Source organism: Bos indicus, chromosome 10, assembly GCF_029378745.1.
Source record: "Bos indicus isolate NIAB-ARS_2022 breed Sahiwal x Tharparkar chromosome 10, NIAB-ARS_B.indTharparkar_mat_pri_1.0, whole genome shotgun sequence".
Classification (NCBI taxonomy): Eukaryota; Metazoa; Chordata; class Mammalia; order Artiodactyla; family Bovidae; genus Bos; species Bos indicus.
In genome coordinates, this window is record NC_091769.1 from 6888685 (window position 1) to 6907020 (window position 18336).

An 18336-nucleotide genomic window follows, 5' to 3' on the forward strand; every position below is an offset into this window, starting at 1 on the left:
CAGAGTAAAAGTTAAAATTTTTGTTTTAACAGCTAATATTTCAGTAATCTAGACTTTAAAATCCAAGACAATAGCTGACTATGTAATTTTTATACATTCTAGAAGGAACAAAATAACAGCTTATTAATTTAAAAATATTATCGCTCAAGTCTTCATACTACAGATTTTCACAGCTGGAAATCAGTCCCAACATAAAAAATATTATCAATAGCAGGTCTTTTTTTCCTTTCTAGAATAATAACGGCAAGGAATTTTTCTTCTATTTTCTTAAATACAATCTAATGTCTTTTTTTTAAACATTCTACTTCCATGTCAATGATACTCCTTGTACTCCTATATGTGTGTGTATATGGAGAGGCAGATTCTACTAACTGCTTAACAAATAACAAAATGGGGAAAGAAACTGATTTCAGACATTTTTCAAACATAAAGGTGAGGCAATTAGAACAGTTCATGCTCTGCTATGGATAAGACCTCACAGTATACAGCACAGACTAAAATCTTTCACCAGTCAAGTTCTTGGAGTTTTCCTCTGTAGGTTGCTTTTATTTAAAAAAACAAAAACAAAAAAACAATTAGGGACTTCCTTGGAGGTCCAGTGGTCAAGACTCTGCAGTCCCAATACAGAGAGCACAGGTTCAATCCCTGGTCAGGGAACTAAGATCCCACATGCTTTATAGTGCAAGCAAAAAAATAATGCATCTATTGATTTCAAATAATAAAATTTAAAAAAAAAGAAGGAGTTACAAGGTAATATCAATAAGTATAACCCTCACAGGCGAGACAAAAACTTGTCCTATAAAGCAGACAGGCCTAGTAATGAGCCCTTTAAGGCTCTTTATTTAAAGTTTTGTAGGAAAAAAATCTTTTCAGGGTAAGCCTAGCATATATTATAAAATATTCAAAATATTTAAAGGTTACAAAAGCATAATATAAAAATCACTTTTGTGACATAAATATATATTATTTTTTTTCTACGTGTTTCTAAGACCAAAACTATAATTTCATACCTCATAATCTGGTCCTCCAAAGTGGGATTTTTTCTTAAGTTCTGTCATGGCATTTTTGTATGCTTCCTCCACTCTTCTTCTCTTCTCAGTTTCCTTTAAAAAATAAAACCAGACGAAGAATTTATCATGTGATATGGGATTTTTTTTACATTTCACCAAAATTTTATAATTTGGCCAAAAAAATAATTCTTACTGCAGGAAGAATTTATCTTCCGCTCAAAAAAAAAAAAAAAGAAAGAAAGAAAAAAATGAGTATTCTTCTGTTCCAGAAAACACTGTTTTTCTGGGCCATATATCACATACAAGCTACCATAGGTTGAGAGAAGGAAATGGCAACTCACTCCAGTATACTTGCCTGGAAAATTCCATGGACAGAGGAACCTGGTGGGCTATAGTCCATGGGGTTGCAGAGAGTTGTTCACAACTGAGCACCTAACCCACACACACTAGGTATGTTACATATTTAAATGGATTAAGTAACTACCAAAGTGTCTACATGTCAAAAAAAAGAGAGATAAATTAGCATCAGAGAAACACCTATAATATATATTCATGTGTCTGTTTTCCCCAGTAGGAGCTAAATTTATTTTGTTATAGAGAAAAAAAAGCAAGTAATGGATGCCAGGAAGAAAATAACTCAATAATTGGTAAAACCAATCACTACAAAAAAGATATTCTAAGAGATGTTTCTTATACTTTCCAACTGCTGGATTAAATTATTTTAGAGCTGAAAAAGAGCTTAGATTTCTACTTTAACCTTCTGCTTTTATAGATAAGGTCTATAGCTCTCAGAATCTGCTATAAGATCCAAGGACAAAATTTTAGAAGGCTGGCCTTGGCACCAACCTCAAACTTTCTTTTTTAGAACAATGGATTGCAATGGGTCAAATCTGATATTAAAGCCTAACAGAATTATTATTAATATAAAGCACCTAATACCTTTATTCCTTCACCTCAAACATTTAAGGATTAAAGTCCAAACAGAACTCACACAGAGCTTGCTAAGCTGCTAAGTCACTTCAGTTGTGTCCGACTCTGTGCGACCCCATAGACGGCAGCCCACCAGGCTCCCCTGTCCCTGGGATTCTCTAGGCAAGAACACTGGAGTGGGTTGCCATTTCCTTCTCCAGTGCATGAAAGTGAAAAGTCAAAGTGAAGTCGCTCAGTTGTATCCGACTCTTAGAGACCCCATGGACTGCAGCCTACCAGGCTCCTCCGTCCATAGGATTTTCCAGGCAAGAGTACTAGAGTGGGGTGCCATTGCCTTCTCCCTAACACCTTTATTCCTTCACCTCAAATATTTAAGGATTAAAGTCCAAACAGAACTCACAGAGCTCACCCACTTCTAAAAACCCTATCTGAATTAAGCTGGTGCAAATCAATGAATTAGTATACTAGGCCTACAAACTGATTTTTGTGTACTGAAGTGAAGAGAGGACTACAGAACCATCAGAATGGCTAAAATCAAAATATAAAAAATCACTCACAAAAAAAAGACAATACCAAGTGCTGTCAAGGGTGAAAAGCAATTAGAATTCTCACTTACTTGCTGGTGGGACTATAAACTGATATAACTACTTTGGAAAACTGTCTACCTCTGTAGACCTAAAGCTAAGTATATACCTCATGAACTGATAATTCTACTGTTTGGTATATGCCCAAATGAAAACAGTGCATATATCCACCAAAAATACACATAACAATGCTCACAGCAGCTTTATTCACAAGAGTCAAAATTAAAAAATGTCCATCAGCAGGAAAAAGGAAAAAACACAGTAAAGTCATAGAATGAAAATGCATCATACAATGAACAGTATACAGTAATAATACTATATAACAAAACAACAAATTATCACTAAAAGTTACAAGATGAAGGAACTTCACAATCAGTATTGGGGAGGGGGTAGCCAGACACAAGAGTATATTTTGTATGATTCCATTTACAAGCTGTCCAAGAACAGGCAAAACTAATCTATAAGGATATATTAATAAGTTAAAACTGTGGTTACTTCTTGAGGCAGTGGTATGGTATGGAGTAGGAAGAGGCATGAAAAACCTGGGGGGTTATAAAAGTTCTACATTTTGATTTGAGTAGTGGTTACAGGGGAGTATACATATGTATAAAACTCATCTAGGAGTACATTTAAGAGTGGTACACTTCACTGTATATATATTAAACCTTAATTTTAAAAAATGAACAAAACAAAAACACACAGAACAGCAATAACACTAAAAAGACTTCGAGGCAAGTGAATAAACGTGCAATTACACACCTGTGAATCTATTAATATAAGCTAACATCTTTGATGAATAGGTTTTCTCTTACTAATATTGTTAACAACTAAAATTACTTAATCTTAGAATTCTTGGACATAACTGGCTAAAAATTAAGTATACTTCTATAAGAGAAGGAATTATTTATACAGGTAACTGAGAAAAATCATCACCACTGACGAACATTAATTTTAAATTATTTAACTGTAAGAACAATGGATATAATGTTAGATAAGAGCTATTAAACATAAAATTAGAGACTATAGAGATTTACATATATATTATACATATCTACTATATATTACTAGATAAACATATATTAGAAATCTACATAAAAAGTATATAGTTATTAAATAGCTATTATTTTATCAACTATCACGTATTTAATTACTCTCATTAGATTTTAAGATCCTTCAAGAATGACTTCCTGTTCATTACTGTTTCCTCATTTCTAGTTTACAGTTTAGCACACAAGCATACAAATACTTCTTGAAAAAAACACAAATTCATTTAAACCATATTGTTATCATTGTACTTTGCTTCCCAGTTATATCAATTACCTAAGTGAAGTGAAAGTAGCTCACTCGTGTTCAACTCTTTGTGACCCCATGGACTATACAGTCTATGGAATTCTCCAGGTCAGAATACTGGAGTGGGTAGCCTTTCCCTTCTCCAGGGGATTTTCCCAACCCAGGCATTGAATCCAGGTCTCCCACATTGCAGGCAGATTCTTTACCAGCTGAGCCAAGGATATGTTTCTTGATAAACAACTCTCTCTATTCAAGAATTTCCTAATCTTTACAGAGTGTGTGTGTATATATATATATATGAGTATATATGTACATACATGTGCATACATATATATACATACACACACTAAATATATATGCATATACTTTATATGCACACATGCATTTACATTTCCTGTAAAATGTAACTGGGATCCTATATCAACCTTAAGAAAAAACGTGATGGTGGAAAAGGTGAATGAAACTTGTAAGAGCACTATAAATTACAATTGTTTGCAGATTTCAATTAATACTACCATATTTTGTGCTGTTATTTGGTTAAATATGGTACCAAAAAAAGTGTTGTTTTTCACAGGTTCTTTGATACAGTCTACTTGGTGCTACCCAGTAAAGAAAGAGCATGGGTAAGATTACCAATATTGAAGACAACTGCAAATCCATGTCCCTTTTCAAATAAGAAATCTGATTGCCAAAAAGATGGGGAAGCCATGTGTTATACTTAATGGATTTTTTTAGGCAGTGTCATTAGAGCACATGACTAGAGATGGTGACCCTCTAGGGAAGGATTAGTAGATGGGGGGCCGGTGTGGGGGGGCACTTAAGAGAAAGCTACCAAAAAAGTTTTGAATAAGCTAATCCAGACAAGTTGAAAGATTCTCTTGAACCAGTAGTCTAGTGAATTTAAGGGGTTATCCTGTTTCCTCATACTTTTTTGTGTGTGACTCCTCTAAAGATTCACTATGATCCACAATTGAAATCGCTGATGGTCTAACAGTTTGACTCCAGAATAATAATGAAGTATACATATGTACCTTAAATGGATTTTTTCACTGCTTGGTTTTAAAAGAAAACATATAGTCAATCAACCTGGCTTACTTTCACTTGCACCTGAGAACATGGGAACCTTTTGTAAACATCAAGTGCCATTAAATCTATAGCCTTTCTGCTATTACATCCGTGATGACACTGCTTTCCTTAGTGTTCTGCTCAAATTGCTAAGACCTCCAAATACTGCAAGCAATATGACTCACTAACGGGTGATAAGATTCTGACTGACACCTGCCCTAATATCCAGAGATGAAATACAGAAGAGTAAAATTCTTCTAATTCTGCTACTTAATACCTCTAGACAAGCCTCTGGACCTCAGCTGCTTCTATAAAATGATGGCACTGCACTAGAACTAAATTCTCTAAGATATACTTTGGTTCTAACATTTTTATGATGTTAAATTATAAACAAAAGTTTTCCTACTAAACAAATTCACTGAGCCAAATTCTACTTCACACTTATAACTAAAGATTCATATTATAACATTATTATCAGTGCTGCAGTTTAAACAAAGGTGGAGAAGGCAATGGCACCCCACTCCAGTACTCTTGCCTGGAAAATCCCATGGACGGAGGAGCCTGGTAGGCTGCAGTCCGTGGGGTCGCTAGGAGTCGGACATGTCTGAGCGACTTCACTTTCACTTTTCACTATCATGCACTGGAGAAGGAAATGGCAACCCACTCCAGTGTTCTTGCCTGGAGAATCCCAAGGACAGGGGAGCCTGGTGGGCTGCCGTCTATGGGGTCGAACAGAGTCAGACACGACTGAAGTGACTTAGCAGAGGAAAGGTGAACATAAAGCAAATGTTCAATGAACAACAAAATGTGTGCTAAGTGACACCAGTGATGCTGGAAAATATACACGGCCATGAATGCAGTAAGTTAATATTTAACTTTATAAATTGGTATTTTTTTATATATACCAAGTAGTTCATAGAACTTAGGTATACTTTCATGTGTTAGACAATAAAGCTAGGAAATGTTAAATGGTTCATACTTCTATTTCAAAGCATTACTATTATCACTAGAAAAACTTTTATGTTAAAATCCAATGACGAATGCGTATCATACAATAACCAAATACATAACCAGTGAATCTCATTAGAAAAATGAATTTAAGATGTTCTAAAGTTTTAGAGGATTAGTACCACCTGCTACTTCTAACAATCCAAACGATCTTTCCCTAAGAAGTTAGTTAGGTTTAAATGTTTGATTGGTATATAAACAAAATCTGATTATTTTTTAAAAAGTAAAAAGAGAATCTTACCTTGTCCATTCTCTTTTGCCAGCTGTCCTCACGTTTTACCATCAGCTCAATACAATGAGAAAGTGTAGCAAGGATTCCGGCAGTAGTTGCTTTAAAAGTTATCGCCTCACCTTTAAAGTCTATACCATTAATTCCTTTTGGTGTTACATGTGGAAATACTGAAAAAAAAAAAATTATTCACTATAAATCTTTATAACAAAGAAATCATTCCTCACTACAACTTAAAATTAGATACTTTTTAGGAAACTATAAGAGCAGAACTTTCAAAATAGAGTTGCCTTCCTGTTGGCCAACACTTAAAAATTTCCATCCATCTCTACAAGCAAAGAAGCCTGGGACAACATATGTACTCCCAAGTCCTTTTCTCTGAATTCTGTTTCTTGAAATCTATTTGCTATGCTGTACCCAGTGAATAAGTGGTAAGAGAAGTAATAATTTAATAATAACAGATAGCCTAGAGTGAGACCTAATTATGGCAAGAACTATCTTATATTTTGAGAAACCAGGAATTTAAAAGAAAAATCTGAGGAGAAACTGCTGAAATGAATAACGTAACACAAAAAACTTAAGTAAATGTCTGAATATAATTCTGGGACCAATGCATACATAAAAATGGTTATGTTATATTATAATTTTAAGTTAGTCTTTGAATTAAATGAACAATCTTAAAAAAAAAACTCATAAGATGCAAATAAGACAGCATAATATCTTTCAGCTTTATTCATTTATTTTTGGGCCACCACGTGCAGTATGTGCAATCTTAGTTCCCTGACTAGGGTTCGAACCCACAACCCCCTGCATTGGAAGCGTGGTGTCTTAATCACTGGACAGTCAGGGAAGTCCCAGGGCACTATAGTTATAAGAAACCATTTCAATAGAATTCTTATAAATGAAATAATACTTCCAACTTTAAAAACTCATAATGTAGATATGACAGCAAAGCCACAATCCAAAAAATAAACTGACAAACTAAACCATCCAACTTTAAAATTTCTACTCTTGAAGGCACTGTTAAAAGAACGAGAGTTGCAGTTGTGGGATAAGTAAGTCTAGAGAGCTAATCTATAGTTAATAATAAAATAATGGTAACTGAGGAAATATGTTAATGAACTTGACCGCAGTAATCATTTCACCATAATCATATACACCAAATCACTATACTGAACACCTTAAATATGTTGCTGTTGTTTAGTTGCTCAGTTGTGTCCGACGCACTTCGATCCCAAGGACTGCAGCCCACCAGGCTCTACTGTCCATGGCATTTCCCAAGCCAGAATACTGAAGTGGGTTGCCATTTCCTTTTCCAGGGGATCTTCCTGACCTAAGGACTGAACTCACACCTCCTGCTTGGCAGGTGGATTCTTTACCAATGAGCTACCCGGGAAGTCTCACCTCAAATATATATAATATCCATAAAAAAATTTTTTTAAAGAATAATGAAACAAGCCACAGACTGGAAAAAAAAATCTCTGCACAGAATACATATGATAAAGGACATATCCTTTATCTATCTATCCATATATATATTAATATTAATATAGATATCTCAGTATATTAATATATCAATACAATACACAGTAATCTCAATAGGAAAATATAATCTAATTGAAAATTGAACAAAAGATCTGAATACACATTTCACCAAAGAAGAAATATGAACAGCAAATAAGCAGATAAAAAGATGCTCAACATTTATAGTTAACTAGGAAAAAGCAAATTAAAACTACAGTGAGATATCACTATATACCTATTAGAAGACTAAAATTTTAAAAGACTGACCACATCAAGAGTCAGTGGGGATATGGAGGAACTTGAGCTCTCAAATATGACTGGTGAAAAGTAGTTTGGAAGGTTTTTAAAAAGTTAAATATATACCTACCATATGAGTCAACCATTCCATCTCTCCAAAGAAATAAAATATATATCCATAAAAAAAACTGTGTTTGAATGTTAACAGGAACATTATTTATAATAGCTCCAAACCATAAACAATGCAAATTTCCACCAACAGACAAATGGACTGAAGAAACCTGTCATGTCATCTGTACAAGGGAATACTACTCAGCAATGAAGACACTGAATAATGATATGTGTAACAACGAGAAATTTCAAACTAAGAAAGAGATCAGGCAAGAAAAGTTGAATTCATTAGATTCTAGAAAATGCAGACTAATCTACAGTGAAAGAAGGGTTGCGGTTGGTTGAGAGGTGGAGAAAAGGGAAGACAAAAGGGATGGAGGCAGGGAACTTTTGAAGGACAGTCTTGACAGTGGCAATAGCATCATGATAATATTAAAACTAACCAAACTGTACACTTTAAATATATATACAGTGTATGGTATGTTGATTACATCTCAATAAAGCTATTTAAAAACCTATTTTTTCTTGTATTCACTCTTATAAAAGATCGTATTTATTTTATATGAAATAAGGTTTCCTTCTGGACTCTCAATTCTATTCCACTGTTGTATATATCTTTCCTTGAATTCCAGAAGAACATTTACTTTTGTTTCATTGACTACTCTAAAGCCTTTGACTGTGTGGATCACAACAAAGTACAGAAAATTCTTCAAGAGATGGGAATACCAGACCACCTTACCTGTTTCCTGAGAAATCTTTATGCAGGTCAAGAAGCAACACTTAGGACTGGACAAGGAACAACGGACTGGTTTCAAATTGGGTAAAGAGTACATTAAGGCTGTATATTGTCACTCTGCTTATTTAACTTATATGCAGAGTACATCATGCAAAATGCTGGGCTGGATGAAGCACAAGCTGGAATCAAGATTTCTGGGAGGAATATCAATAACCTCAGATAGCAGAAGACACCACCTTTATGGAAGAAAGCAAAGAGGAACTAAAGAGCCTCTTGATGAAGATGAAAGAGGAGAGTGAAAAAGCTGGCTTAAAACTCAACATTCAGAAAACTAAAATCATGGCATTTGATCCCATCACTTCATGGCAAATAGATGGGGAAACAATGAAAACAGTGACAGACTTTATTTTCTTGGGCTCCAAAATCATTGCAGATGGTAACTACAGCCACGAAATTAAAAGACACCTGACCCTTGGAAGAAAAGCAACGACAAACCTAGACAGTGTATTAAAAAGCAGAGACGTTATTTTACTGACAAAAGTCCATATAGTCAAAGCTATGGTTTTTCCAATAGTCATCATGTATGGATGTGAGAGTTAGACCATAAAGAAGGCTGAGCACAGAATTGATGTTTTGAACTACGGTGCTAGAGAAGACTCTTGAGAGTCCTTTGGACTGAAAGGAGATCAAACTAGTCAATTCTAGAGGAAGTCAATCCTGAATATTCACTGGAAGGATTGATACTGAAGCTGAAGCTCCAATACTTTGTCCACCTGATGCAAAGAGCTGACTCACTGGAAAAGAGCTGATGCTGGGAAAGATTGAAGGCAAAAGGAGACGAGCGCAAGAGGACAAAATAGTTAGATAGGCTCCCTGACTCAATGGACATGAATCTGAACAAACTCCAGGAGATAATGAAGGACAGGGAAGCCTGACATGTTGCAATATATGGGGTCACAAAGAGTCAGACAGGACTAAGCAACTGAAAAACAATTTGAAAATATGCCATGGCCACAGATTTTACTTCATATTCTTTCAAAACTTCAGCAAAAATAAACATAATTAGATTAACTTATTTTTCTCACAAAGGCTTATTTGCAACTTAAAAAAAAGTTTTACGAATCCATGTCAGCTTTTTCTTAGAATATATTAAAAGAAAGCACTGACTATGAGTGTCACAGGTTTCTGTTACAACCTAACTTCTCCCAACAGATACCACATATATGTGATACCATGTGTTATTTGTCTTCGGTTTATTTCTTAGCATAATGCCCTCCATTGCCCTCCAATGCGATTCCCTGGTGGCTCAGACGGTAAAGCATCTGCCTGCAATGCGGGAGACCTGGGTTCAATCACTGGGTTGGGAAGATCCCCTGGAGAAGGAAATGGCAACCCACTCCAGTATTCTTGCCTAGAGAATTCCATGGGTAGAGGAGCCTGGTGGGCTACAGTCCATGGGGTCACGAAGAGTCGGACACGACTGAGCAACTTCGTGAATGCCTTCCATGTTCATCTGTGTTGTTAAAAACACAGATTTCTAGTGAACAATTAGGAGTTCCATCCAGAAAGTAACTCGTTATTAACTGATAAATGAAATAAACCACTTTGTTCCTGAGTTTATGAACAACTGTGCTATGAAAGCAGCTATTTCAATAATCTTCCTTTAGTAACACGGATTAAATACATCGCAACACCAGTTTATCAAGTGGAAAGAGAAAAGAACACTAAAGACAGACATAGGCATTAAAGAAACATTCAAGTTCCATTACAATCTTTCCTAAGAAATACTTTTTCAGTACTAGAAACTGATTCTATCAAACACTACTGAAATAACTGGCCAATGTCTAAAATTTAGAATGAAATATTTATCAGATAAGCTGTCACATTATTTAACGTCAGACTGTATTTTACCTCCATGTCTTTTCCTAGAAGAAACGTTCATGTTCCAACTTAAAAAAGACTTTTTCCAATTACTCCATTAAATAATTATTCCTGTTAAATAGTTACTTTGACACTTTAGAAAGTATATTTTTTCCAAATACCCTGAGGGGGAAAACTTCACTACTTACCCTTTTCCTTATTGCCATTGGTATTATGCAAGAAGTCTCCATCAGAACGTGTCGTAGGAAAGTCATCTTCATCATCTTCTACCACTAAATAAAATATATTTAAGAATATCAGGATGAAAGCACACAGAAATTAACCAGTTTATTCTTATGTTCAACTGATTAAATATCTCTGGATTCCATGACTACACGATCTTATTCATCTTTGTATTTCCAGTGCTCATCAATGGATGTCCAATAAGTATGCTGTGAAATGTCTTTAAATACATTATAAAAACCATATCCATCCTCATTTTTGTAAGGGATAGTACTGAGATATAAATTATTCTGTCCTTTAAGTCTTCCTATCTCTTTTTCCTTACCTTGGGGAGATTTTCTAATTCTACCAGAGACCTACAAAGACTGAAGAGGATGGTAATGCTATCAATACATAAATAAGATACTTTATCTTGCCTCCAGTATACACAGGGAAAATATAATGACTTACAGTTCTGATACTGATTTTAATTCATCCCAGTATGTCTGTGCCTGGATATTCCTTTTAACTTATCCAATTCCAGGAAATACAGAATCCCCTGTGTTCTTCAACATACCTCTTTCTTCTATACAATACTCTCCTTTTACACTGCCTAACATACGAATCCTCTGCACTATGTATTCTGCTTCTTAACATCAATTTCTAAACCTCAGCCACCAACCTTAGTCTCTATTTTTGAATGGCTTCTTCAGTTTTAGGTTGGAGCAAAAAGTAACCGCAGCTTTTGCATTATTGAAATTTGCCGTTTGATATTAGAATACATTCTAAATAAATGTGGTTATGTTATATACCATTTTAATGCACATTTCTTGCTTTTTTTGGCTAATGATTACTTGTTTACTTTATATTTATTTTATATGGAAGTGATACTAGACAAAAAGCAAATTTGAGCATTTTCTCATTTGAGTTCAAAATGGTTCGTAAAGCAGTGGAGACAACTCACAACATCAACAATGAATTTGGCCCAGGAACCGCTAACAAACATACAGTGCAATGGGGGTTCAAGAAGTTTTGCAAAGGAGACAAGAGCCTTGAGGATGAGTAGCCTAGAGGCCGGCCATCGAAGCTGACGATGACAAGTGACAGCCATCATCGAAAATGATCCTCTTACAACTTCACGAGAAGCTGCTGAAGAATCAACATCAACCATTCTATGGTCATTCAGCATTTGAAGCAAATTAGAAAAGGTGAAAAAGCTTGATAAGTGGTGCCTCATGAGCTGACTGGAAATAAAAAAAAAATCATCATTTTAGTGTTGTCTTCTCTTAATCTAGGCAGCAGCAACAAACTATTTCTTGATCAGACTGTGACATGTGATGAACAGTGCATTGTACAGGACAAGCAATGACGACCAGCTCAGTGCTGGACCAAGAAGAAGCTCCAAAGCACTTTCCAAAGCCAAACATGCACCAAAAAAAGGCCATGGTCACTGTTCGATGGTCTGTAGCTGGTCTGATCCACTACAGCTTTCCGAATCCTGGCAAAACCACTGTATCTGAGAAGTATGCTCAACAAATTGATCAGATGCACTGAAAACTGCAATGCTGGCAGCTGGCACTGGTCAACAAAAAGGGCCCGATTCTTCTCCATGACAACGCCCGACTGTATCTTGCACAGCCCACGCTTCCAAAGTTGAACAAATTGAGCTACAAAGTTTTGCCTCAACCACCATATTTACCTGAGTTCTCACCAACTGACTATCACTTCTTCAAGCATCTAGACAACTTTTTGCAGGGAAAATACTTCCACAACTAACAAGATAGAGAAAATGCTTTCCAAGAGTTCACTGAATCCCAAAGCACGGACTTTTATGCTGCAGGAATAAACAAATTTATTTCTCATTGGCAAAAATGTGTTAATTGTAATGATTCTTATTTTGATTAATAAAGATGTGTTTGAGTCTAGTCGTGCTGTAGTCCATGGGGCTGCAAAGAGTCAGACACGACCTGGCAACTGAACAACAATAATGATTTAAAATTCATGGTCTGAAATCACAATTACGTTTATAGCAACCTAATATTATCTTTTGCTGAACTCCTTTTCTACAAGAGAAATCTTCACATTAAACTAATGTCTTACTTCTTGTCTATATCATCTTACGTCAGGAGCAATTTGGGTCTACAAGGAACATTTCATCTATTTTAACTCTCTCTCTAATGGAAGCAAAGCCTATTCCTATTTCTTATTCCCTCCCTGACTAAATGGAAAATAGCTTTATTCAGTATTACCATTTTCTAATTACTGGGCTCTTTCTTTTTTTTATTACCTGAAAATTCGTACTTATTTATAATAATTTTCAAACCACAAGCTGCCATTATCTATTTATATTAACACCTACTATTTTATCAGCAGCTAACTGCTATCAGTATCCAACTAACATTTTTCTTTTCCACGCCCATCATTATTCCTACAGACTTCAAAATCCATACTGTAGCTTCTGCAAATACTTTAGTTTCAAGATTAATCAAATTTCCAGATTCTGTGGATCTCTGGCTTCTCATCAATAATTTGCAAATAAGGTCAATTCTATGCAACAGTGGCTCAGAGGGTAAAGCATCTGCATGCAATGCGGGAGACCCGGGTTCGATTCCTGGGTCAGGAAGATCCCCTGAAGAAGGAAATGGCAAGCCACTCCAGTACTCTTGCTTGGAAAATCCCATGGACGGAGAAGCCTGGTAGGCTACAGTCTATGGGGTCGCGAAAGTCAGACATGACTGAGTGACTTCACTTTGACTTTAAGAAATTAACTACCACAAAGCTGCTCTGACTTTAAGTCATTAGTCATCCTCAGATAAGATCCTGACCTTGGCTCAATACTACTATGATTAACTGGTCTTCAATACCAAAATTTTTGCACTTCTTTCATCTCCTCAGCATCTACCTTGGGTTACTAAAGATTTCCTTTCATCTCCCTAACCATTCAGTAGCCTAGTACTATCGAGCAGAAATTTTCAAACTTTTTTTTTTTTAAAGCAAATAATCAACATATAAAACTGATGAAAACAAAAGCTTCTCCAGGTAAAAACGTGGCCTTCCCCCTTCCCTTCCCAATCAAGGACTCCTTGTCCATACTGAAGCACCTTTAACGGATGTCTGGCATGGTTTGAAACACTGTCCTAATACAAATCTCCCATCCCTATCAGACCAGTCTCACCCTCACTAACACCCATTATCTATTATGCTAAATTCCATCTTTGGATCTTATACATTCCTGCTTTCATTATCCCTGCAATTATCCAAATTAACCATATTAATAACAGCAGCTATTATTGATTTTTTGCTACTAAGCATGGTGTTAACATACATATTCTAATTTAAATCTCACAATCGTGCTTGTGTAACAACATCCATGTTACAGAGGAAAGAGATATGCAGAAATTGATAAGTGATTTATTTCAAGTCATCAAACTAATAATGAATAGAAAAATAAGATCAGAACCTTTATTTTCAATATGAATATGTATCTTGTTTTTGTGCGTGTGTTAAGTTGCTTCAGTCCTGTCTGACTCTGCAACCCTATGGACTGTAGCCCACCAAACTCCTCTTTTATGGGGTTCTGAAGTCAAGAATACTGGAGTAGGTTGCTATTTCCTCCTCCAAGGGATCTTCTTGACCCCAGGGATGGAACCCACCTCTCCTGCATTGGCAGGCAGGTTCTTTACCATTAGCGCCATCTGCTGCTGCTGTCGCTTCAGTCCTGTCCAACTCTGTGTGACCCCATAGACAGCAGCCCACCAGGCTCCCCTTTCCCTGGGATTCTCCAGGCAAGAACACTAGAGTGGGTTGCCATTTCCTTCTCCAATGCATGAAAGTGAAAAGTGAAAGTGAAGTTGCTTAGACGTCTCCAACTCTTCACGACCCCATGGACTGCAGCCTACCAGGCTCCTCCGCCCATGGGATTTTCCAGGCAAGAGTACTGGAGTGGGTTGCCATTGCTTTCTCCAGCACCATCCAGCTGGACCTAAATGGTTAATTAAATCTTACTGAATAGTGTGTGTGTGTGTGTGTGGCCGGGGAGGCGGGGGTTGGGGGGTAAGGGGGGGCAGCGGGCATTCAGTCTTACTAGCAATTATAATAAAATGTTTTAAATAAAAACACTGAACACTTAAAATGAGAGCTTGCTATTATCATTTCAGTGACACACAATGTCTTGGTAATTTAGTGAAAGTATTACTACACCTACAGAGATCCTTAGGTTGGCAATTCTGATGTGTAGTTGAAGCAAGAAACTATGGCCCTTAATGTTCTTATTCCATGTTCTTATTTCAGCTGTACCCAGCACGTACTCTTAAAAATAAAATTTTGCAAAATAGCCATTTATAGGGAAATTAGTTGTTATGGCTGAATTGTGCCACAACTAAATTCATATGTTGACATCCTAACCTTCCTATATTCCAAACTATGACTGTATTTGGAGACATGGTCTTCACAGAGGTAATCAAGTTAAAATGAGGTCATGACAATGGGCCCAGTCAATATGTCAAGATGACCAGTGTCCTTATAGGAGAAGGAAGTCTGGACATGGACACTTACGAAGGACGATAATGTGAAGACATGTGGAGCAGATGCTCATCCACAAGGCAAGGAAAGAAGTCTAGAACAGATCCTTCCCTCATGACCCTCATGGTTTCAGAAGGAACCAAACTTGCCAAAACCATGATCTCACATTTTTAGCTTCCAGTCTGTGGAGAAATAAATTTCTGCTGTTTAAGGCACAGGTGACGGAGTACTTTGGTGACGGCAGCCTTAACAAACCAATATGTTAGTCTGTCACTGTTGCACTTTCCAGGTGGCGCTAGTGGTACAGAATTCACCGGCAATGCAGGAGATGCAAGAGGTGTGGAGTTGATCCCTGGGTCAGGAAGATCCCCTGGAGAAGGAAATGGCAACCCACTCCAACAGTCTTGCCTAGGAAATCCCATGGACAGAGGAGCCTGGCAGCCACAGTCCATGGAATCACTAAGAATCAGACATGACAGAGCACACACACATCACTGTTGCTATATAGTCAAACACAAATAGTGTCTAAAGATATTTTTCAAATCTTCTACACAACTTGGTTGTGAATGCATGCCAATTTCTGCTCCTTCCACCATCACTTTCCTCCTTAAAATGCTATGTATTATTGACATGGAGACATGGACCATTTAAAAATTAAGAAGAATTCTACTCTGTATCTACCTTGTTTTAGTTTAAAGGACAGTTTGCTTGCTATCTGCAAACAAATGAAAGCTGATATGTAAGGTCTACTTTGACAGAAAAATAAGTATACTTTTTTTTAATTAATGAGAAATAAAAGTTCAACCGTCTTTATTTTTTAGAGAGATAAACATTAAATATTAAAGAGCCAAAAACTTGAAGTGTATCAAATATAAAGAATTTCAAGTCTACTGTGGATAAAATTAAGTATTTTAAGAGGAATATGGGCTTCTGCTTCAGACAAAGATGGAACAACAAGGAGAGAATTTACCCTCTCGCATGAAACTAAAAAATCAGACAAAATATATGAAGCAATGGTTTTCAAGACACTGGCTATGAGGCAACAAAGGACAGTGATCCCTAAGGGCTGGGGAACAAATGATGTGAGCCCTGTGACTGGTCCAGTCTACTGCGGTGAGGGTTTCCAAGCTGCAGAGTAAGGAGGAACTCCGGAGGAGCTGGTACTCTCTGAGGTGAGAAAATGGAGCTGAAAATCCAGATAGACAAAGGTCACTAGAGTTCAGAAGGCTGAGTACTTGGGAGAAGAGAGCTGTACTGTACAGAGACAGAACTCTGGATAGGGGCAGAAGGTCCCACTGAGAGTCTTGTGTAGAGTACTGATAGCACATATAAGTTGAGGAACTACAGAGGTCATAGAAAGAACCATCTGAAAGGATTCCTGGGAAAAGGACCCAAAGCCTATGTGGAGCAGGCAAGTGTCTGTCCCTACAACACAGACCTGGGACAATACATAGAGAACTGGCTAGAGAATGCTGAGCTGCTCTGCCTTAGTAGTGGGGAGAGATGGAAATACATTATTCTAGGTTTTTACACAATAAAAGAAGTGGTATATTACTTGAAGGTAGACTGTAATAACTTAAATGTGTATACTATAAACCCTGAAATAGCCACTGTAATAACAAATTTAACAAAAAGTCAACAAAGGAGATAAAAAATAGAATTATAAAAAATATTCAATCCAAAAGAAGGTAGAGAAAGGGAAAAAAGAACAGAGAATAGGAAAAGAATATGTAAGAAGGGATGGGCTCATGTTCTTCTACTCACCATCTTGTAGGCAAGTTAACAGAAAGAATATAAACCCACATAACACATTTAATAATACCAAAAAACAAAACCATGTCAGGGAACCTAGTCATACTGAGAACGAACTTAGCACTATTTAGTAAAACTGTTATGAGTAGTTCATTTTTGCCTATATAGCAGATTAACAGAAAAACTGAAGAACAGATACTACACCAGTAACATTCAGCAGTTAACAAATGAAAAGTATCTTTAGAATTCATATTACAGGTTAACTAAATATCATCTCTCTCTCTCTTTTACCTCTTAAAGGAAAAAATCTCCCTAGAAATTACTTATATATGTACATGTCATTCCATGATTATTCTATTCCATTATCCAGACTTCTTCCTCTATGAGAAAAAGGGCAGAGGAAAGGAAGGTAGAGGAAGAGAAAGAGGAAAGAGGGAGAGGAAGAAGAGGAAGAGGGAGGGAAAAAAGACTGACTGATTCCCGATGTGGAGGATTTAACATAAACATATGCTTGTCTCTTATGACTTGTCATAGGGTGCAATTTATTAGACATAATCATGTGAAATGCTCCATATTATCAAGATGATATTACATTTTTTAATAAAATAAAGAGTTCAAAAATCATTTTAAAATCTTCAATAATATCTGGTATGGGTGATCAGATTAATTAAGGTGCTATTAAAGTACACAAGTTACGTGGACACTGAAATCTGTGACATTAGTGATGTGCATCAAAAGTGACTATAATTACCTTCATCACTTAAAAGACATTACCCTTTAAGATCAAGAGGCTTTAAATCCATTCATTCTCCAAGTAAAAATAGTGGTAATAGCCTAATTAACCTTTATCCCTTTGAAATTCATCCTTGGAGACAGCATCAGCACAGGCATCAAAGAACTTCTGTAGGGTATCAACTTGTCTACACAGTATATCTCTAAAGGTTTCCATTTCAGCCAGTTTCTCACGTAAACTGTGGCCCTTCTGCAACATAGAAAATGGGAGGATGGAATCCAAGTTAACAAAATTAAAATTTACTTAGTCCCATGGGGTTTCATCATCTTTTAATTTAAGGTCTATATCTTACTACTGAGGGCTTGGGGTAAGAAGAGTTGTCAAGTTCAATGTAGTATTTCCAAGGAAAGACTTGAAACTAATTAATTGTTTGACAGTGATAAGCCTGAAGGAAATGACAGAAATAAGCCTGACAACTTGCTAATATTTAATATTTTCAAATTAACATTGTGATGAAAAATTAT

At 36.3% G+C, this 18336-nt stretch overlaps 1 protein-coding gene across 8 annotated transcripts in view; it reads right to left on the minus strand.

Annotated features, from left to right (window-relative positions):
- CERT1 (ceramide transporter 1) overlaps positions 1-18336 on the minus strand; it is a 141541-nt gene that overhangs the window by 60016 nt on the left and 63189 nt on the right. For all 8 annotated transcript variants that reach the window (XR_011568711.1, XR_011568709.1, XR_011568710.1 and 5 more), the window contains 4 exons: positions 17923-18061; positions 10794-10877; positions 6129-6286; positions 1011-1103 (listed from right to left, as the gene is read on the minus strand). Coding sequence is in view for 5 of the 8 variants with exons in the window: in XM_070796852.1 (XP_070652953.1) it covers positions 1011-1103; positions 6129-6286; positions 10794-10877; positions 17923-18061 (474 nt within the window). In the remaining 3 variants the exon portion in view is untranslated. The remainder of the gene's footprint in view (positions 1-1010; positions 1104-6128; positions 6287-10793; positions 10878-17922; positions 18062-18336) is intronic.